At 32.2% G+C, this 23,659-nt stretch overlaps 1 protein-coding gene across 1 annotated transcript; it reads right to left on the reverse strand.

The window, feature by feature from the left end:
* Positions 1–1,216: 1,216 nt before the first annotated feature.
* LOC143047781 (tubulin--tyrosine ligase-like protein 12) lies at positions 1,217–23,629 on the reverse strand. The gene is made up of 14 exons (XM_076221038.1): positions 23,443–23,629; positions 19,715–19,824; positions 18,701–18,862; positions 17,959–17,995; positions 17,052–17,211; positions 14,586–14,719; positions 13,757–13,947; positions 12,279–12,497; positions 11,751–11,862; positions 11,174–11,325; positions 10,829–10,913; positions 10,158–10,235; positions 4,438–4,576; positions 1,217–1,392 (listed from the first exon to the last, which is right to left on the reverse strand). Exons 1-14 carry the CDS (start codon positions 23,575–23,577, stop codon positions 1,244–1,246), a joined length of 1,863 nt encoding a protein of 620 aa, XP_076077153.1. The 5' UTR covers positions 23,578–23,629; the 3' UTR covers positions 1,217–1,243.
* Positions 23,630–23,659: the final 30 nt, after the last annotated feature.

Here is a 23,659-nt window from a genome sequence, read left to right on the forward strand (position 1 = left end):
AAAAACAGACTGAAACACATAAACTTAACACTGAGCAATGTGACGTGTAAACAAGGTCAAGGTCAACTATAACCTGCGAGACTGACATGTACATCATAAAATATTTCTATACACCAAATATGTTTGACCTATTGCGTATAGCATCAGAAAAAAAAGATTAAAAGTTTAACTCAAAATCTTAACTTTGACCACTGAACCATGAAAATGAGGACAAGGTCAGATGACACCTGCCAGTTGCCCTTGTACACTTTACAATAATTCCATACACCAAATATAGTAGACCTATTGAGATATGGACCACCTAAACTTAACCTTGTTCACTGATTCATGAAATGAGGTTGAGGTCAAGTGAAAACTGTGACAGGCATGAGGACCTTGCAAGGTATGCACATACCAAATATAGTTATCCTATTACTCATAATAAGAGAGAAATTAATATTACAAAAAATCTTAACTTTTTTTCAAGTAGTCACTAAACCATGAAAATGAGGTCAAGGTCAATGGATATGTGACAGATGGAAACATTGTAACATATGGCATCTATATACAAAGTATGAAGCATCCAAGTCTTAACCCTTTCAAGTAGTTAGCTAAAACTGCCGCCTTTGGATCACTGTCCCTGTCGAGCTTTCTGGGGGCCTTGGTGGCCAAGTGATCTAAGTAGTTACTACTGTAATCACTAGCTAGTCAACACTGAGGTTGTGAGTTTGATCCGTCCTCGTGCAGGTGCACTTGACTCTAATCTTAAATGACTAGGATTGTCAGTTTTCCTATCAAAGGTCATGGTTTTCTCCAGGCACTCAGGCTTCCTCCACCAATTAAAACTGCCAAGAAATAGCCTAAATGCGGTGCTTCAAAGTGGAGTTAAAACACCATTAATCAAATCGAGCTTTCTGCAACAAAAGTCGAAGGCTCGACGAAACCATATATAGATTGATTGCTCTTTGCTTCACATCCAGTATCAAATATTTCATGCATATTTTGGACAAAAGATAACACTATACAGTACAGATTTTTCAAAATTGTGGAAGGATAAAGAGTAACCTCTAATTGTTTTTATTTTTGTTAATTGAACTGTGTGGCTGTCTCACTGGCAATCATGATAGTAGAAGATTTTAACAACCTTAACTGCTTATACAGCCCTCGCATGGTCTTATTGGCAATAATACCATATCTCCTTATTTTTATACTGAAGACAGAATAGTTATAACAAACATTTACTAAATATGGTAAAAATTTAATGTCAAAGCAGTGTGACCGGTCTCCCTTCAATATCATCTAAGAACAAGGTACTAAACACATCATTGACAAAGTTTGGATGATATTTACATGCTCTATCACAATCTGGACTAAAGTTTACTTCACAAACTACTGGCTGCATTGTTCTCTCCCCTGAAAACAAAATAAGATTAAAATTTAGTTCGTATAATAATTTTTGAGGTTCTCATAACCTAGTAGATGATAAAGCTGAAAACTAAAACATGCAGTATGGGCTTTGCTCATTGTTGAAGGCAATACAGTGACCTATAGTTGTTAATTTCTGTGTCATGGAATCTTGAGGAGAGTTGTCAAATGGCAATCAAACCCCATCTTCTTTTTTATATTGGTTGTGTTTAATTTTCTATTTCAAAAGATAGCTAATGATTAAATGATAGATTGATTGATTGATTTTCATTTTGTTTAATGCCCCTTTCAGCACTTTATGTTATATTGTGGTGGCCAGTTTTTATTGGTGGCTGAAGCATGAGTGCCCAATTCAAATCATCAACCATTAGAAACATAGACAATCATAGTCAGATTAGAATTAATGTACAGAGGTGGATTTAGAGGATTTTCAGCTCCCCTTTTGTGGTAAAAAAAATGGTTGAATATATAGGGTATCATTAAAGCATGACTGGAGCAGCATCCTCTGAGGCAGTCAGTGGGCCCCCTTTTTTACTGGATCCACTACTGATGCACCTGCCACATGCAGTGTTCTATTAATGCTAAAGAGTTTGTGCTGCTCACCTTGGTCTCTGTGATTTTTTAACAAAAGTAAAATTAATTTAAGGAAACTCTCCAACATTGTAAATGGAAATAGAATTCATGACCAAAAAAAACGAACACGGATGAAGAAGGACAAAGCAGACGGACAACGAAGACAGACATCAAATGATGAGGAAAAAAAATAGAGTTTACTTTGAGTAAGATTTTTCCATTGCTGCGGTATCACCTTTAAAATTAAAGAACCTTAGTGAGCACGCTCACATACCCTACGTCCCAACATTGTCATTAGAGAAATGAAATAAGTGTTGGAAAAAAAATTGTATAAGAAAAAATATTGAATAATAATTTCCCTTCAATATGCACATCTACATAGTATGCCCTTATTATCTACAAAATTTCATGAAATTCTGTTGTGTGGTTTCAGAGGAGTTAAGATGACAAACTGTTACAGAAGTACATGGAAGCAAATAAGTTCAAAGGGGCGTAACTCCTAGAAGAAAAAAATGAATCGTAATTTCCTGTCGATATGCACAACTACATAATATGTCCTTTTCATCTAAAATGGTTTTGTGAAATTCTGTTGTGTGGTTTGAGAGGAGTTGCGATGACAAACTGTTGCAGTAGTACATAAATTCCAAGCGAGAGGAGTCAACAGTATAGTGAGGCAAATAAGTTCAAAGGGGCGTAACTCCTAGAAAAAAAATTGAATCGCAATTTCCCGTCGATATGCACAACTACATAGTATGTCCTTATTATCTGAAAAGGTTTTGTGAAATTCTGTAATGTGGTTTGAGAGGAGTTGCGATGACAAACTGTTGCAGTAGTACATTAAAGTAAAGAAGTTCAAAGGGGCATAACTCCTAGAAAAAAAATTGAATCGCAATTTCCCGTCGATATGCACAACTACATAGTATGTCCTTATTATCTGAAAAGGTTTCGTGAAATTCTGTTGTGTGGTTTGAGAGGAGTTGCTATGACAAACTGTTGCAGTAGTACATTAAAGTAAATAAGTTCAAAGGGGCATAACTCCTAGAAAAAAATTTGAATCGCAATTTCCCGTCGATATGCACAACTACATAGTATGTCCTTATTATCTGAAAAGGTTTCGTGAAATTCTATTGTGTGGTTTGAGAGGAGTTGCGATGACAAGAAACAGGACTGACGGACGGACAGACGGACTGACGGACGGACGGGTCAAAAACATTATACCCTCCGCAACCCGTTGCGTGGGGTATAATAATATTGCAGTACTACATTCCCAAGGCAAGGCAGTATCCTCAAAACAAAGGTAAGTCACTTGTTGTTTAAAGTCATGAAATGAGTGACTGGTGAAAAAGTAAATGTTTATCCAATTCTTGAACCAATGCATGTATATATCATAAACTTAGTCTTCTGTGCACAATTTTATCATTTTTTAGGTAAAAATATCTTATAATCGTCTTTTTTTTTCTCTCTGTCTGTAATGAAGTGAAAATATGGCAGCTCATTAATTGTCGTGTTTTGAAGCCATAGTTTACAGATTGTCATCTCATAGTAAACAGTCTAACAAAGAATCATAGATACTGAGCACCTGTATAACATTACAATCACCAGATTTTAAGATAGATGGAAGCAAGCAATTAAAAAAAGGTAAACCTTTTCTAAATGTGGACAAATTAAACAATATCTTCAGAAAAAAGTATATGTACCTGATTATTGTACATAAGTTTTATAATGACAACTATCCATTTTGTTCTACAAAACATACTGTGGATTCATTTATTTTCGTGGGTACATGTACCAATTTTTGTTGGTTACCATGGTTACGAAAAAACTTGCATGTTTGTGGATATCTAATTTCTTGGTTTTGTCGAAGTCTGCATATAAGCCTATAGAACATATGTTATTTGTTGAACATTTAATTTCATGGTTCACATGTACCCACGAAAATTAGTATCTAACGAATAATAATGAATCCACAGTATGCATCCTTTTTTTTAATTTGTAGTTTCATATGACTTTAAAAAGTCAAATTACTAAAGTAGTTTGTAGTAATAATTAACATAAAAACACCCAGGAAATTTAATTAGTGCTGAATGTTAAAGTCATTATGCATCTGTAAATTATTTTTACAGTTTGAATGACTTTTTTAACTTGTAAATGTGAAGAAACAGAAATTTTTAATACCATTGTTGCTTACATTTCATATTACTTTAAAAATGATTTTTTTCATAAATCAATATACAATATGCTCTGACATAGGAGATAACTGATACAAAAATATATTCCACAGTGAATGTGAAATATTTATCTTTGAAAATTTACAAGAATCTGTCATTTTTTCTGCATTGTCTGAATTCTTTTAGAAAATACAAATCGTTAAATTCCCAATCTCCTTCTGAACACTAAATTTTCGTCTTACAAATCTGTTTTGAATAATACAGATCCTGCCTTTAGAACAATAATAATTACCTTTAGTATTAGTTTTCCACTTGAGTAACAAGTCCACAGCATACATGGCTCTTGACTGAGGTGATGGTGCTATACCAGCTGGAGCAGGTTTGCATGAGGCTGCCTCAAACATTTCTCTGAACATTTGGAATATACTCTCCTAAAAATAAGGTTAAATATTATAAGTATACTATAAATTCAGAAAATTAATTCACTCACTGTGTTGAAGATTCATTGGTGGATTTCCCATTTCCAATCTCAATTTTATTATAATAAAACACTTTAGTCTCTTATTCATTCTGATAGCTGATACATATAGCTGTATGCAGATTTTTTTTTCTAAAATTGCAATAACTAATTTCTGCATTAACTAATTTTTGTTCACGCATCATTGTCAATATAATGGAATTTGATGTCACTGTCATACAAGTGAGAGGTTTGGCTAGCTGGTTCAATCCACCATTTTCTACATAAGAAAATGTCTGTACCAAGTCAGGAATATGAGTTGTTATCCATTAGTTTGATGTGTTTGAGCTTTTGATTTTGCCATTTGATTAGGGACTTTTTGTTATGATTTTCCTCCAAGTTCAGTATTTTTGTGATTTTACTTTTTCTGAACTCCAAAAGTACCTCTCTAATTGTTCCTTCTACATATTCACAATCAATTGATTCCTTCTATATTAACTCAGTTACAGACACCTTTCCTTGTATAAAATTATGTTTTCATGAAGTTTTTCTTACTTAAACTCTAGTTTTCTTTGTATGCTGTCGTAATTTCTGCTTCTTGCTATGTTTAGATATAGTTATAAAGCCAGCAAATACGAATATCTCATAAAACTAGTAAATGCACGGGGTAATAAATAAATACGGACGTCAAATCTGTTGTCTGTTCTCTCTCATCATTGGTAGCGTGAATAACTAGTCAATAGTAAAAATGATACTTTTATTAAACAGCCTATATATTTCCATACAAGTACAATATTCCAACAATAATATATATAATTTACATACCGGCGGAGCTAATAAAATAATAGTCTTTTACTTGTATTTTCGTACGGACCAACCAGGATTAACTTGACAATATAAATAAATATGCAAGGCATACAGCTATCTGCGCTGCTTCTTACCTCTAAATTATAACTCTTACTTGTAATATAAAATGCGAGGCATACAGCTAATGCACTGCTTCTTACCTCTAGGAACCCCCGGGATGAGCCTTGCTGCAAGCCAAAAGTAAACACAGCAAAGACTGACGAACGTGACGTTGCACTGGTATTTATTTCAAATTACCGGAAGTAAATATTCTAAGCAGGAAGAAAAACATAACGTAACATAACGTAAAACGCTTACATAAAATATAGGAGTCCTCGACTCAAAATGCTTATAATCAAACACTCTTATAAATAAACATATCTAGACATATTAATTCTTCCAGTTAAGAACTCATAAATGTACACTTTAGGGTTCACGCTTAAAATATTGACCCAACGGTAATGTTCTGAACAATACATGACAAAGTTGCGCCATATACAACGTTATCGATACAGCTAATAACATAAAGTAAAACGTACGTTAATTACTCATTCAATATACTAAATACTAGAAATAACTTCTGACAACTTATATAAACTCTCTTAATACAATAATAATAATATTCCTTTACTTGGAAATTACCAATACACACATTTACAACACTGCCCCTCCCCCAGAATACATTTCGTCCTCGAAATATGTCTTGTCAATTCTGAGAGTCCATTTAAAAATTCTTTTCACATTAATCCTCTATCATAAAAATAAAACAATTTTTGCTCATCTCCAATTTATCAAAAACAAACATATATTTAAGCTAAGTTTAAACTTAAACATACATCAACAAACTACTGCGCCTGTTTATGTCATCTTAAAAAACAATATCTGCGTCAACAAACTAATGCGCCTGTTTATTCTTAAAAGGCAAAATTTACAATAAAACTAAAAATATTCTTCAATGTATAAATATCTTCTCTTATACTTGAATAACAATAAAGTATCTCATGAAAAATCAAATTTTTTTTCTTCATCATGTCATCATCAAAAATATTTTACTGAAGTCTATTTTTGTATCCAGTTACAGCACTAATATACAGTTACTCCATCAAAAGTTCAAGCCAAAATTCTCCATTCTATCAGACGCTGGAATTATAAACATTATGAAGCTAAACTTCATCTAAACAACAGGCTATAAACTATAAGCCGACATATGTCCTGTCCTATCTAGTACTATACCACAGTCAAGGGTACCACCGGTATAAATATATACACAACCTCGATACTGATGCACCATACAAACATAAGTATAAAAATAAGTACAAAAGAATAAAAAATGGTCATCTGTATTCCCTGAGAAATATCTAAAATGGTGTAGACTATAGCTCAGCATACCCATGGTGTAACCTAAATGTATATTGCAATCAAGACTAATCATTAGCCTTAACTTATTCTCGCACCAAAACAAAAATGGCAGCTAAAGTATCCCAACTGTCAATATAAACCCACCGAAAGCAGCTTCCCACCAAAATAGTATCAAACAATCTTTACTGCATTAAGACAACAATGCCAATAGGACCATCAAATTCCAGATTCTGATAAAAAATCACCTGTTTCCAAAAAATCTCAAAACAATTTCAATGCCATAATATATTTCAAAAGTGCAAAAATCTATAATACTGTATACTCTACATATTTGTGCTTAATGTACTTAGTGTATACACTAATATTACAAGTCCTCTCAATAAACAAATAAATCACTTTTTACACTTCATCAATTACAAATAATCACACAAGTTTCATATGTACATTATAAAAAATCAGAATCTACACAGAAATACTCTGATATTTGGCCAGTGTAGGCTTAGCTGATAAATAGTCCTAACTATTTCTGATAATCCTGACTTGTAAATCCAAACTGCGGGTTTCCTCCGAAAGTATTCATATTTTCTGGTTTCCCTCTTTTTCCTCTTGAGAAAGGACAATCTCTGCTGTAATGTCCCTCTTGGTGGCACGAGTAACATGTATTTACTCTGTTGCTGTTGTTGGCATTAAATTGGTCTTTCTTCCTAACATTATGTCTATTTAACGGACCAACATTTTCTCTTTCTTGCTTCACTGTTTTAAACAGATCTTTTATCTCATTTAAATCGTGTTTGATGTCTTCAACATCCATTTTGAACTCCTTTTTCAAATTGTCTATGCCCATTTTAAATTCTGCATGAGTGACATATTGGGTTGGATTCTCCGTCCTACACATCTTGAAGTCTTCTGTTTTCTCTTGTGCTATACAGTTTGCATCGGTATTTACCTGTCTGGCATTACAGTTTTTACCTACATTTTTTCGACAACACTCGTGCCATGTGACTATATTTATTGCATCCTGCAATGTTGCTGGCTTCTGTATGAGGACCTCATATGCTACTGATTGGTCTGGTAGACCTTTAATAAAGTGTTCCGTTTTGAAACGATCTAACAAACTTAAATCATTTACTTCAGGGTATGCCTTGCTTACTTGTCTCTCCACACGAGATGCATATTCTTGTATGCTTTCTTTGTGGTCCTGTTTGATAAATTGCAAATTGGTCCTATAAATCTCTGGTAATATATGGTCCCCAAATCTCTGTGACATAGCCTTATGAATACATTTGATATCTTTATGGAATGGCATAGGAAGCTCATTTACATATACTAGGGCTTCATCTCTCAGACAATTTAGAATTAATTTCTCTATTTGTCTGTCATTGGACCATCTAAACCTATTGCTCAGTAAACTAAACTGTGTCCAGAAGGCCTTGAAATCCCCTTTACCATCAAAGAATGGACTTCTAGGTTATGGTTCTTCCCTTTGTAGTTGCTGAATACGACTACTTTCTCTTACATAATTTGTACTAACTGGACGTGGTATATAAATGTTGTTAGTATTTGGACCAGCTGCTAATTGTTGGGTCACTGATACCTGGTTATTTTGTTCAGTTGTGGTCATGCTATTTTGACTGAAATTCTGCGTATTGGTGTTGTTTTCAGCCACATGGTTACCCCTTGCTAATTGAGCTATATTTTCCTGATTTAGCTTAACTTGCGTGCTCATCTCTGATACTTGCGTGCTCATCTCAGAAACTTTCGTCTTGAGCTCAGAAAATCTATCATTTTGATTTTTTAATTGTCTCTGAATGTCCGTTAGAATAGCAATAATATTGTTATCATTCAAATTCGTCTTACTTTCCGGGCTTATAGGGCTTACTTAATACTATGGGGCTGTAGGTAGATAAATTAACATCATCTTCTATACCCAAATCTATCAAATTACAGGGCTGATCAGTTCCGCTCTGTGAAATAATCATATTCTCCATACTTTCCCCCCTTCCAAAATTTGGAGCTGGGATTTTTCTATTCCTAAGATCCATGTTTAAAACAAACAGTAATATGACAATAGAAGCTAACTGCACCTCTATTCCCCTAATAAATAATTATTTGGAAGCTAAATGTACCTCCTTTATATATTTTTTCTCTAGGAAGCTAAATGCACCTCCTTAATATTTTTTTTCTTTATAGGAAGCTAAATGCACCTCCTTAATATTATTTAAAAAATTTAGGAGCTAAATGCACTCCTGTATTTTCCAAAATAATCCATTCAACACAGAATAATGTATAGAGCTAAATGCACTCCATACACAATATATGTCACTTAGTGTGTTCCATACAAATTAATATTTCTAAAAATAGACGTGCCAAATTCCTTGAAACTTGAGAACTAAACAGCTGCCACCATTGTCGTAATTTCTGCTTCTTGCTATGTTTAGATATAGTTATAAAGCCAGCAAATACGAATATCTCATAAAACTAGTAAATGCACGGGGTAATAAATAAATACGGACGTCAAATCTGTTGTCTGTTCTCTCTCATCATTGGTAGCGTGAATAACTAGTCAATAGTAAAAATGATACTTTTATTAAACAGCCGATATATTTACTGGTATTTATTTCAAATTACTGGAAGTAAATATTCTAAGCAGGAAGAAAAACATAACGTAACAAAACGTAAAACGCTTACATAAAATATAGGAGTCCTCGACTCAAAATGCTTATAATCAAACACTCTTATAAATAAACATATCTAGACATATTAATTCTTCCAGTTAAGAACTCATAAATGTACACTTTAGGGTTCACGCTTAAAATATTGACCCAATGGTAACGTTCTGAACAATACATGACAAAGTTGCGCCATATACAACGTTATCGATACAGCTAATAACATAAAGTAAAACGTACGTTAATTACTCATTCAATATACTAAATACTAGAAATAACTTCTGACAACTTATATAAACTCTCTTAATACAATAATAATAATATTCCTTTACTTGGAAATTACCAATACACACATTTACAACATATGCATTATGATATTTTTTTTATACTTTGTGATATTTTCTTATCTGTTGAATCTTTCAATATAAAATAATTGTTTAACATTTATCACAACTCCATTATGACCGAAATATTATATTTTTGTCTCATTTTTAGCACGAAATTGATATCTATATATAGAAAGCCAACTTTCAGTCAGAATGTGACTAATTCAGTAATTGACCTAACTTAGATTTTCAAAGAAATGCTACTTCTTTATAAGAACTGTTTTAAAAGTGGCCAGGATCTTATGTGCAGATGGACTTTTTTTGGGGGGAGATTGTGAAATTGTTGATGTTTTACCTCTACTCCACAGTCTCCACTCCATTTGTGATCTGGATATTGACTGTCAAACATTGGTATAAAGTCATCATAGTTTATCTGAAAAATCAAGAATATTGTCAAAATGGTATTTTACTTTATCTGTTGATAAAAGTGTTCCTTTAAAAGTCTATATAGCAGGACAATTTTCTTATCATGCAGGGTTTCATCTTGTATAGATCTGATAATGTTAACATAAATCTATATGTCTATTCATTACAATTATATATTTTACAACTTTTGTTAAATTAGATTGTCACTCAAATATGATTTAAAATCTTATGGCTTTTTTAATATAAATCATAATCTTCAGGTAATCTTAATTTTGAACCTATGCAGTTTTAACTTTAACTGCTTTAAGAAATATCATTATGTGTGTCCTTAAAACATTCCCCAACTTAAAGTTTCAGCTTCTTCCCTACTAAACATGATTTCAAAGAAAATTCATCATTTTTTTCTTATTTCTTTCTGGCATAAACATCTTGCTATAAAAAATATTTTTGTATTTCGTTCTCAATACGTCCTAGTAATTTTGGTTGCCTAAATGTTTAGCTCTGAATAAGATGGATGAAGGTTTCATAAAATTTGGCATCTTTGCATTATTTTGTGAAAATGGTGATACTTTCAAATATCTTTTTATAACATATACCAACCTGTTTAAGATTTTGACCATCTTCCACATAGTTCATGACTGTAAAATGTTTTTCATAATCATCAAAATGATCCAAGGAGAAAGTCCTAAAAAGACAAAAGAAAAAAGATCATATCATTATATCCATGTCCTTAAGCTTTTCATTACTTATTTCTTTCAATAACAAAAATATATGAAATAGGTAAAGTATTACTGCAGAATAACAATAGGGGGACATGAAAAAATAGGTTTTCACTTAATATTAACATTTCTAGCAGGTTTGACTGAAGTGATTTTTTGTAGGTTTAAATCTAGGTTTACAGTATAAGATAACATAATACTTCTCAATCAACCAAACTTCACTTACTTGTTTGCAAATCTGAGCCAAAAGACTCTGTACACGTATAACTTGAGAGGCTGCACACTTGAAAGTAGAACAATGTATCTAATGTCAAACTTCACATCACCGATCTCCTCTCTGTGGAACAGGACTGGATCCTCTACATATTTACAGGCCACCTACAAATTATAATAAGCAATAAACTTAATAATATTGTAATAACCATGGTATGTTGTTCTGGCCTGATTGACATCATTTTTTCTTGTTATATTTATTCACAGAAAAGGAGACTTTAACTTAAAAAGCATGTAAAGACTATAGATAACATATTAGTGTAACTACTGCCAATTCAGAAATTATTGTATGCATTTTTTTATGTCTGTTTTGAAGAGTGAAGGAAAATGCAAGGTTAATCATTGCAAATTGAAGAAAAGCTACATTCTGTACAGTATCAGATATCAGTATGCATGTTCTTATTATTGTAGAGAAGTCACATTATTTGCACCAATTTCTGAATTTGCAGTATGTACTGGTAAAACACTATTGAAAGCTGCTGATCATGTATGTGTCATTATACACATGTACATGTATTTGTGTGCTTTACCTTAGGTCCTGATTCTGGAAGCCTGACAATCTGATTTAAGTTTGAGGTAATATGCATGTCTAAACCTCTAGCTAAATTCCATGGTTTACATATCCAATGGTTATCTAAACCTCTGAAATATTAATAATATCATTTTGACTTTGATACTGAACATATGTACTTTTTGTCATAATTATATTGGCAGTTAAAACATTAAAATGGCCTTTCTTAAAAGTTCAAATCATGATTGTTAAAAATTAAGACAACATTATGAAGTGTCTGAAAGTGACCTTTAGAGACAGGTGACTGCTGAAATAAGGTTTATATGTAAAGGTAGGTTTGACAGTGCAACTTTTTTATGAGCCTATGGATCATCCATTTGAAAAAAAATGTTCCAAATTTATGTTTTAGGATTTATGTTCACTAAAATGTATCTTTATACCCATTTCAAAAATAAATGCTGCATAGCTTTGATGGTTTAAACTTACACAAATCTAAAAACAAATATTAACTAATATAAATCAATCTTTAAAAGGAACTTTAACTCACTTTTCCTTTCTATTTTGAAAATATGAAACAAATAATGGCAATTCTGTTTGTAAGTTATATGTCCTTGGTAGCCATGCTGGCTCTGTTTCCATGGTTTCAGGGTCCTCCATATCACTTCCTGCCCTCCGACAAACAACTGCTAACATGTCTTTTACTGTGACCACACATTCACAGGGGAACTGATTGACGAATTTCCCAGGTGTCTCTTCACTAAATTTTCTGGAGAGAAAAAACATATTTTGAGGATATCATTACTATATAAGTCTTTAAAACTGAGGGTGGAACTTTATTTTGTCATAATTCAGAAAAAATTTAAAGACTTATTAATTTCACTACAACACCAGAGAAGCTTTCTTTCATTTATGCACACAAAAAATGTTGTGGACAAGATAGCCTTGATATAAACAAATAATTCCTTTTTTTTTACACTGGTCACAGTATTTTTTTTTCTCATGGCAATGTAATGACTGCAGACATTTTAACTGCAGAGCGGTTATAGCATCTTGTGATTTGGTAAACAACTCATCAACATACATGTATAGCTAAAGTCTATTTTATGGCATATTTTTAAACAGAAAAGTGTAGCTACAACAACCGGCTATTACATGTTCAAAGTATGTACAAATATCAATTAAAATCAAGAATGTGTCAGCAGTACACGGATGCCCCATCCGTACTATCCTTTTCTATGTTCAGTGGACTGTGAAAACGGTAGGAAAATCTCTAATTTGGCATTAAAATTAGAAAGATCATATCATAGGAAACATCTGTACCAAGTTTCAAGTTGATTGGACTTCAACGTCATCAAAAACTACCTGAACCAAAAACTTTAACCTAAAGCGGGACAGACGGACGAAAGGATGGATGATTGGACAAACGAACAGACTGACCCACAGACCAGAAAACAATGCCCATAAATGGGGCATAAAAACAAGTGAAACTGTGAGCTACTACTACTGATGATACCCCTGCCCAAATATTGCAGTAAACAGGAAGTTATTGAGTGATAAATCAGAAAATGCATCACACGGTAAAGCTGACTTTATATATAAACCATGAAACTAAATTTCAGAAATCCTTGTCTTGTAGTTCCTGAGAAAAACGTGACAAAAATTTTCAATTTGGCTATCATGTGTACAATTATACAAGTGTTCCGTAAACAGGAAGTTGTGTAGTGATGAATCTGAAAACACATCTCACAGTATAGCTGACTTATATAAACCAGGAAACCAAATTTTAGAAATCCTTGTAATGTAGTTCCTGAGAAAGATGCGACGAAAATATTCAAGGGACGGACGAGTGGAATGATGGACTGACAACAGACAAAGGTTAACAGTATACCCACACTTTTTTTAAAGCAGGGGTATAATTAAGTACATATTTTTGTCAATCATTATGTTTTTTTAAATCTGTCTTTGATAATATAATTGTTTCCCACCCGATTATGAGCTTTTAAGAAGAACTAGGCTATTACTTACTTATAATCCTTCCAATGAGTATTGCACCAAATAATGTCTGCCTCTTCCATAGTTTCTACAAGTTCAAACCGCCCATCTGTCAAAAACTTGGGAAAACTTTGATAACTCAAAAAAACTTTAACATTTCTGTCTTTAGATAAACCTGGGTAATCTATGCTCAAATCAGGAAGGGTTTCACCCTGCTTATGGCTCTGCAATGAAAGTTAATGGTTTGATATTGATGTATACATCTCTGGAGTGTTGCAAAGCTTACTAAATTACAGTTGAAACTTCACTAGAACTAGGGTATAAACATGTTTACAGTAAAAAAAAAAAAAGGGTCTTTATAGTTGTTCATGGTCTGAGATTCTGTCCAGACACTCCAGTGAGCTTTCTCCAACAAAAAAATCTGGTTATCAGAATATAGCTAATATTGCTGAAAGTGACACTAACAATCAATCAATCAATTATAATCATCCAAATCATACAGATGTATTCACTTTAGAATTGTTCTGCATTAAAAGTTTTATGATTTATTGATAATGTATATCATGCATTTGACTAAAAATGTCTATTATTTGCTAGTTTAATTAGTATAACTGTTCTGATATCTTCAGTTTTGACAATACATTATTTTACGTGTTCAGTATCATAGCCATAATGTATTCAATAATGAATCATCATAGATATAAGTAGATGTGATATAAGTGCCAATGAGACAACTTTCAATCCAAGTCAGAATTTGTACAAGTAAACTATTATAGGTCAAAATACGGTCTTCAACAAGGAGCCTTCACTCTTATTTATAATTTTTCTATTTTACAAATGCAAATGATTCAATTGCAATTACCAGAAAATAAGAAATGTCAGGTTCTTTTTGTTCATAGTCTGTTTGTTTTAGGTCACATGGTTGCCATGGTAACAGTCTGCACTGACATACATCTTGATTGGAAACATTTTCAACAAAATTTCTGGTAACTTCTCCTACAAGGAAATCAAAGATACATCATTGTAACATGTACATAAAAGATGAATTGAATATCACAACCAGTTCTGATAATCAAGACTTATACGAATACCATGAATTCACTTATTTTCATAGGTTCAAATTTATGTGGATTTAGATTATTTTTTTCATGGATATCTTTTTTCATTTTTATGGCAAAGTCTGCATACATTCCTTTAGAAAATATGTAAATTTTGAAATTAAAATTGTGGTTTACCTGTACCAACATAATCCACGAAAGGAGTAGGTCCGGTAAGGGCCGATTTTGGCCTCAAATTTCAGGTTCATCTAACGAAAGTTTTTGAACACTTTTTAAACACTTAAGTGTCTATTTCAATTGATTCGCTTAGTTTATGTGAAAGATATAAACTGATTTAGTCATTAAAAACGCTCTGATTTAAGCTTAAATATGAAAAATTTATCAAATATGCCAAAAAACGTCACTTTTCAGATGGTTTTTGTCAAAAATGAAAGTGGCCGCATCCGTGTTCATCCTCAACCTTTATATATGTTTTGTATTATCATCAAATACAACTTACATTTCAATATTATGAATGAACAGGAGTGCGGCCACTTTCCTTTTAGATGGAAACCGTCTAAATATGAACCAAAATGCTAAAATTTTGAAGATTTCAGTAATTTAGCATGACTTAATGATGCTAGAACGCGATATTTGTGAATTGTTTTGTCAAAAACAGCTCATATTTATGTAGCAGAAGCATTTTACTTTCCAAAATATAGCTTAAAGAATACATTTTCACAATTTTCTAAAACTGCTATATTTTGGGGCCAAAAAGGGGTCTTACTGAACCTACTCCTTTGGTATCCAACGAATATTAATGATTCCCCAGTATGTTAAATAGAAACTTTTTAACTCCCTAAACAAGGTTGTATCTAATATTTAGTATGCTGTTCTATGTTTTTAAGATAATTAAAACATGAATGCACTGGAGATTAAAGGATTTTAAGACAACTTTAAAAAACACTTTTTCATCAATTCCATGTGCTATCTATACTTTTGGTCACCTATTAATAAAGTATTCATTTAGTGTTATTGCAAAAAATAAAAGAGATAAATTCAAACAAGAGGCTGTCACAACGACAGCAAACTGGATTTATTTACATTTATTTGTGTCCTGGCAATATCACAAGAACCATTACTGATGAATGGTGAAAGTGAAAATCATCAATATCAAATTTGACCTCCATTTTGTCATCAGTATCAACATTTTGAAATAATAATATTTGAAAAGCTTAGATTGAATGGTTCATGAGTAAATGCAACAACGTGAATGGAAACGCTATTTTACAATCTTTCAAGAACCATAACTCCTGAACAGTAAAAGTCAAAATCGTCATTATGGAACTTGACCTCTATTTTGTCATCAGTAACAACATATTAAAATTTCAAAAGCTTTGGTTGAATGGTTCATGAGAAAATGCACGGACATGACGGGAAACACCATTTTTCAATCTTTCAAGAACCATAACTCCTGAACGGTAAAAGTCAAAATCGTCATTATTGAGCTTGACCTCCATTTTGTCATCAGTAACAGCATATTTAAATTTCGGAAGCTTTGGTAGAACAGTTCATGCATAAATGCACGGACACGACTGGAAACTCCATTTTTCAATCTTTCAAGAACCATAACTCCTGAATGGTAAAAGTCAAAATCGTCATTATTGAACTTGACCTCCATTCTGTCATCAGTAACAACATATAAAATTTTGGAAGCTTTAGTAGAACAGTTCATGAGAAAATGCACGGACACGACTGAAAACTCCATTTTTCAATCTTTCAAGAACCATAACTCCTGAACGGTAAAAGTCAAAATCGCCATTATTTAACTTGACCTCCATATAGTTGTCAGTAATAACATATTAAAATTTTAAAAGCTTTGGTTGACCGGTTCATAAGTTAATGCACGGACAACATTTGATTGCCGCCTTTCAAGAACCATAACTCCTGAACGGTAAAAGTCAAAATCGCCATTATTGAACTTGACCTTCGTATAGTTGTCAGTAATAACATATTAAAATTTTAAAAGCTTTGGTTGAACGGTTCATGAGTTAATTCACGGACAACATTTGATTGCCGCCCGCCCGCCCGCCCGCCGTACATCCCCAAATCAATAACCGACATTTTTGTCACAAAAATCCGGTTAAAAATTTAATTTTCAACATAGCAGACAAAAATATCTATTTATACATGTACCAGCTTGGTATGATGTATTGTTGAACCTGGTCAGTGACCAATATGGCATCTACACAAAAGTAAAGAAGCAAAAACTGCCTTAAAAATCACTGTACCTCCTTCTTCTAAATCTTGGACCGGCCAAAGTAATGTAAAAGATATCTGTAATGGAGCATAGTAAAATGGTGCTGTTCTAAATGAAGGGGTGCTTGAGTGTTGTATTCTGGACCCAAACTCATCCATGATATACCAAAGTGGCATGGCTTCATCTGATCCCTGTAATAGTATACTTATTATTCTATATACTGTAAATTCAGAAATTATTGTGAGGTTTTTAATTTTTGCAAAAAATGCAACAGAATTGTAAAGGCAATAATTTAAACTCAGATTTTGAAATATTTTATATGAATTAAACAGGATTTTTCTCAAAATGGTAAAATTTATAATTGCATTTAAGTCTAAAATGACAAAAATGTAGGCAATAAATTCTAAATTTGCAGTAAATGATTCTATATGTACTGTAAGCAGAAACTACACTTGAAATCCTCAGTATGTTATCTGTACTATTAGAACTGACCATATCATTGCAAAAAACAAAACACCATGCAAAGACAAACAACACTCAACAGTCCACAAAACACATCTATATAAGACTAGTTGTAAACACAATGACTTCAAATGAATCAGCACCCCATCATCACCTGCACACTCAGGCCAAAGCAATCAGGGGTATAAATATTCAAATTAATACTTTTCTTAGGATAAACATTTTTATCTGAAAAGATTGATCAATTGTTTCTGAATAAGCAGCCTACCTGTATAAATTAATTTATTGTTGCTTGCTAAATTCTGAAAGTCATAACTGTAAATAATTATTTTTCATAAATACTTGATATTATTATGCTCAAACTTCAGAAACAACTTATACTGCAATTTTACTCTTTAAAAAGCAGATATTTCCTAAACTGCTAGTTTTTTTTTACAAAATAAATATTAAACTATATACATGCTATATGTATTTACCCTTTCTAAATGTCCAAAGCTGTAAGTCTGGTTATACCTGAAAAATAAGAGCCTCTTTTAATTTTTAAAAGACAAAATGTTCTACAGTAATTTTCATCTAAGACTATAAAATTTACTATACAGTGAGTGAAACATTATTCCAATGTTTTTATTCATATCGAAAATTTAAATGGGCGGCAGTGCTTGGTTGTGAATAATTAGAATATACTGTTGAGCATTAAAATATGGAAATAAAGATGCATCATACTTCGTAATCAGCTTTTTAAAATGTTGCCATAACAGTAACGACAAGTTGTACAGAATCACATTGCAATCAAGTGAAAAATTCTCAACCTAAAACTTTGTTGATTTTCTTCCTGTTATTCTGAGAATGACAGCTATTACAGGGATATACATTTCTATCATCTCACAATGACCTTGATGAGTAAGTACAGAGGTTTGAAAATAATTATAGTTTTTTCTATTGACTTGTGAACTTAATAATGTTTTGGTAATCAAACTACTGCTTTCTAACTCTTCAGACAAATTGTTTGGAGTATTTTTAATCAAATATCAGTAACTCTCCCTCAACACATTTATCTGGTGAAACAATATATAAATTACTTCCACATTTCTATGAGTATATCTCCCCAAACACATTTATCTGGTCAGTGGTAAAATGTTATCTTTTACTTACTTCCACATTTCTGTGAGTAAATCTCCACAAACACATTTATCTGGTGAAATGTTATCTTTAACTTACTTCCACATTTCTGTGAGTATATCTTCAATAATCTCTTCATTATCTTGTTCTGTGTCAATCTTCATTAATTCGGCCATTCTTTCCATTAAACCTTGTATCATCTGTAACTGTAGTCGAGCATCTTTTGTTTGGTATGTCCAAGCATGATCAATCAGGTAAATTCTAAAATGAAAAGAATGAACCAACAAAATTTTCAAGAAGTAAATTTTATTACAGCAAATAAATCGGCTTAATTATTCTGAAATGTGTTAGTTAAACAGATGAATTGCAAAAAATATGTTGAAGGAAGCAGTGATTTACTTATTATTTTCTTGTATGAAAAGAGCACCCATCCTAAACACATACAGTCATGCATATACATTGAATATTTTATTAAATTTAAGTAAAATAAATTTGATTTATTTCTTATTAGTTGCTCATTGTCTAGGTATAAATTGGATTCAATGCTTATATGCTAATTCCGGAATCTAAACTTTAAAACCCAGTTAATATGGTTGTTAAAACTGAGTAAACGGAACATTTTAAGTGGGTCTCATTGGGGTCTAAGCGTGACGCGGGATTGTCGATTTTTTGTAAGCGTGATACGTGAAAGTCAAATTATTGTGTCGTGAAAATGGGAAATGAGGTCTAGCGGGACCCGGGAAATGACCAAAAAATGAGAATTGCTTACGTACATAGTGTAAGCGGGATATGGGAATCTGACAAAACAGTAAGCGGCATCCGGGATCGGAACCCCCCAATGAGACCCCCTTTTAATGAAATGAGTTTAATTTAACTGCTACTGTAAAACAAATGTGTTACATGCTGTCTATAATTGTTATGGTTTTTATTTAATGTATATACAGCATTTAGAGGCTAAGATTTTTCAACACATCCTCAAATACAAAATCCAATACATAAATAAAAAATGCACATGTATGAATAATTGCCAGATTCCCAACATAATTTATGAAAGAAATAATTCAGTAATTTTGTAGGTTAAATAACAAAGGTTATTTTGAAATATGGTCTTACTGGTTTGGATCTTCACATGAAATCTTTTTCTCTGCCACTACTTTCCATTTAACATTATCTTCCTCATCCATATAACATAAAAGTTTGAATGAGCTGCCAGCATCAAGAATCTGCAATAAAACAAAACTTCATTAAATAGTTATCAGATGTAAATTAATGCAACAATAGTTTTTATACCACAGTTATACATGGCAGGGGCGTAGCTTACGATGAGGCAACCGAGGCAGTTGCCTTGGCAAAATAAAAACACAAAAAAAATATTTTCCTTCACTGTATTTTCTTTTAAATGATTGTCGCAGCAAACTGGCTACTAAACAATAAGATAGCAACTTGTTATGTATTGTTGGCGCGGTTATTGATTCATACCCTTTACGAATTATTCAAGACTTATGGAAACATTTGAATTAATTTTCCCTCCTCTACTTGGACAAACCCTGTACGGTAGTTTTCTGTAATTCAAGTTTGTCAGAGTAAAAGGAAATCGACAACAGAGTTATTTTGTCCTACCCCATTGCAAGCGAAAACAGTGAGTAGAATAGATGAGGATCCAACTCACGAGTCACCCGATCAAATCACTTTACCATTGAATTAGGTAAATTATTTAATTTTGTATCAGAATAATTTATAGTATATATAAAGGGCCTGGGTGAGGATTTTAAGAAAACAGAAAAATCGGCCCTGAAATTAATTTAAATTTAAAAGAATATGGATTTAAAATAGTGCTTAATTATAAAATAAAGGAAAATAAAATTATGGGCGACAATGATTAAAAAATAAATATTTGGTAATCCCATTCTTAGCATTCAAACCCCCATTAATAACCGTTGACATGTTCCCCTAGGACTATGTTCATTGACTCTAGTACCAAACAAAACAAAATATGCATCTATATATCATAGTGCACAGAAAACAATTTATATGTTGTGGTTCTCATGTTTTATTCTCGCTATTTTAAATTCATAGTACATTTTCACAAGAAGGGAATTTAAGATATTTAAAGGAATCACTAATTCCTTTAAATATCTCTGTTAGTTAATACATAATGTCAGTTTATATATAAAAAAATCAACCAAATACTGTTCATTTATAATGAAGACTCTAGAATAAAGTAAATGTTAGTTATTCGCCGGTTGTCATGTTCATCATGAATGAAAAAAAAGTAAAAAAATCATTCAATATATAATTACAAGACCTTCGTTTGTTCAATCAAGCTGTCATTTTGTGGTGATTATCTATAATTCGTTGATTCGTGACCTACGACCAAATAAATGATCATCACAACACTTATTACAAATAAACCTTAATATTTTCGTTTTTTTTCTTCTGTATTGAACATTTTGTACAGGTTTCTTCTATCCACCGAACAAGGTCATGATTTCTTGTGATATGACGTTAACTCATGTCACAGTGAGGTACAGCCAACTATATTAGAGTGTTCTACGGCTTGGAAATATATTGGGAACCATTAGGCATTTGAGCTGGCTTTCTGCTGGGAACAGTATGTCAATATATATGTTCCTGCTTTCTGTAACTGCTAGCAAGTCAGGAAACTGACTTTTCATTGGTTGTCTAATGTGATACCTTCACGTATTTTGTTATTTTTATAGCTTTGAGTATAGATAGTAAGGCATATAATAAACATTATTATGATGAAAGAAAATTGAACAGCAACTATTTTTAACGATTCTTTTTTGTTCAAATTGTAAAAACCTTGATAGCTTCAGGGGGGCTGTGCACCCCTGAACCCCTGCCTCGGTATAAACAGAAGGCAAGCTACGCCACTGCATGGCTATCTTTCTTTAAGATATAAATCATTATCATATGATTCAAATTACTTTTACTGTGAAGAAATTAATAACCACACTGTCTTATTCATGATAAAAGTGAACTTGTACACAAAATAATTAAGTATGTTTTTTTAACTTGAAAGTTTTAGACTGCACTTCCTAGTATTCATGCAAATAAGTAAATGTCTTCTGAATTACATGTCAAAGGGAGATAATTTTCTATAGCCCAATATATTTGATTTTAATCATTTTCATATTACCAGAAAACCTAATTTACTATATTGACTGAAGTAATTTGAACTAACAAGGTCATATTCACTTGACTTTTTTCAAGCATTGGTATACAGGTATGTATCTGTGACTCAGACGACATTGGTGACGAGTACCATTAAAAAAGACATTATATTATGATTTGTGGATCTTTTAAGTTTGAAAGAAAGAAATTTTTACCTACATACTGTTGGTCAAACCCTAATGTCACATGAATGTCTATAAATTTGATCAACTGTTAAATTCAATCATGTAATATTGTAATATATTAGAAAAACTATGTAAATTTATTAAAGTTATAAATGAGGAAGTCAGTCCTCCAAGTTAATTTCATTGTATTGTTCACACATGCTTGTAATAATTGTACCTTATAGTTACATTTATGTATGTTCTCTATAACTATGTAATTGTAGTTTAACCCTTTCACCGATAGCTGCCCAGACAGAAGCTACTCTGAGATGATGGCTTCCCTGGCTACTATTACTAAAGTGGGAGATCTTCATAATAAATGTCTATAAAAACTTGTCTGTAGTTATTTGTGTCTTTTTTTCATCCACTAACATCATGTTCACAGTTTTGTTCATGTTCTAATAATTTTTTCTTCATAAAATATTAAAATTTTCGGCATTATTTAGGTGAAATTCTCAAAATTCTGCTCTTTGACCCAAAATCGTATTTTTTTTTACCCATAACGGCAAATTTTGAAAAATTTGATGAGGCTGTAAAAATTTCTTACACTAAATGATGTCCATGCCAAGTGTTTTGTACATGAAACGACATTTTATGTAAAAAAAGTATACTAGTTTGGCTTCCATTCTTCCATATTCTTTCAAAAAAAAATGTTCCCTCATTTCAAATTCTCGTAAATTCCATAAATTTTCTCTGATTTTGACATGGTTTTCAACAAACAGAAGTGCCATGTTTACACTTTCATCCGGGTATTCAACAAAGAAAGATAACTCATGTTTGCACTGTTTTGAGCGGGAAATATAAAAGAGGTATTCTGATCCCGGTAAAACAGGACTCATCGTCAGCTGTCTGAAGCGTGAATCTCGGTAAACCGGGACTCATCGCTGAAAGGGTTAAGAGAAATAAAGAATTTGTATATGTTCGTATTGGGTACAATATTCAATCCTACTTACAGATATTTATCAATTAGTTATTATATGATTAAACAATTGACTCCTATAAAAAAAAATTTAAAAAAAGAACAGTATTCAGACTTAAGTAGTGTAAAGAAAATGCATGAATGTGTCAGCTGTCTTTTGAAGACGTCTTTGCATCTCTTTTTAAATGTCACTTTTAATAATTTATATCAAAACATTTAAAAAAAGCTTATATTTTTTTTTATAGCAAAATATAAAAATATGTTCAACACAAAATCAACGGGTGCAAATGCCTCTAGATGTGCTATCGTAGGGGGTGCAAACGTGAAAAGGGGTGGACGAGAATGGGAGCTAATATGACTTTGAGCACAAGCCAGGATGTCACCCTCCCATTTTTTATCAATGTTTTGGCTAAAATATCGAACATTTATTTCTAAAAAAAAATCAAGTGACTTCGGTTTATTGTACATATGCAGAGTGACATTCTATACTAACAGAGACATATTTGTTTCTGATACTAAGTATGGAAAATACTAAACCAAGAGAATGAAAAAATATGAAAAACCTCATTAGCCAGCTTTTCATGTAAAGTTGGCCATAAAATTTCAGGGACTACAGATGACGACAACTGGGCTCCATGAACAGCTATAAATTCTTCTTGGCTCATTTTCTTTTCGGATACATCAGTGGCATGTGGCATGTTGATGTTTACAAAAAGGACATGTGCCTGGAACTCTTTCCAAAGAAAACTAAAAAGTTATTCATTTGCGTTCTCGGATTTA

Source organism: Mytilus galloprovincialis, chromosome 10 (assembly GCF_965363235.1).
Source record: "Mytilus galloprovincialis chromosome 10, xbMytGall1.hap1.1, whole genome shotgun sequence".
Taxonomy (NCBI): Eukaryota; Metazoa; Mollusca; class Bivalvia; order Mytilida; family Mytilidae; genus Mytilus; species Mytilus galloprovincialis.

Coding starts and splice junctions, on each gene's coding strand:
- LOC143047781 (XM_076221038.1), bottom strand. CDS start 23,577: ATGCCACATGCCACTGATGTATCCGAAAAGAAAATGAGCCAAGAAGAA. Junction 11,863..12,278: donor TTTCAAAATAGAAAGGAAAA/GTGAGTTAAAGT, acceptor TTAATATTTCAG/AGGTTTAGATAACCATTGGA. Junction 10,236..10,828: donor ATGGTCAAAATCTTAAACAG/GTTGGTATATGT, acceptor TTGATTTTTCAG/ATAAACTATGATGACTTTAT.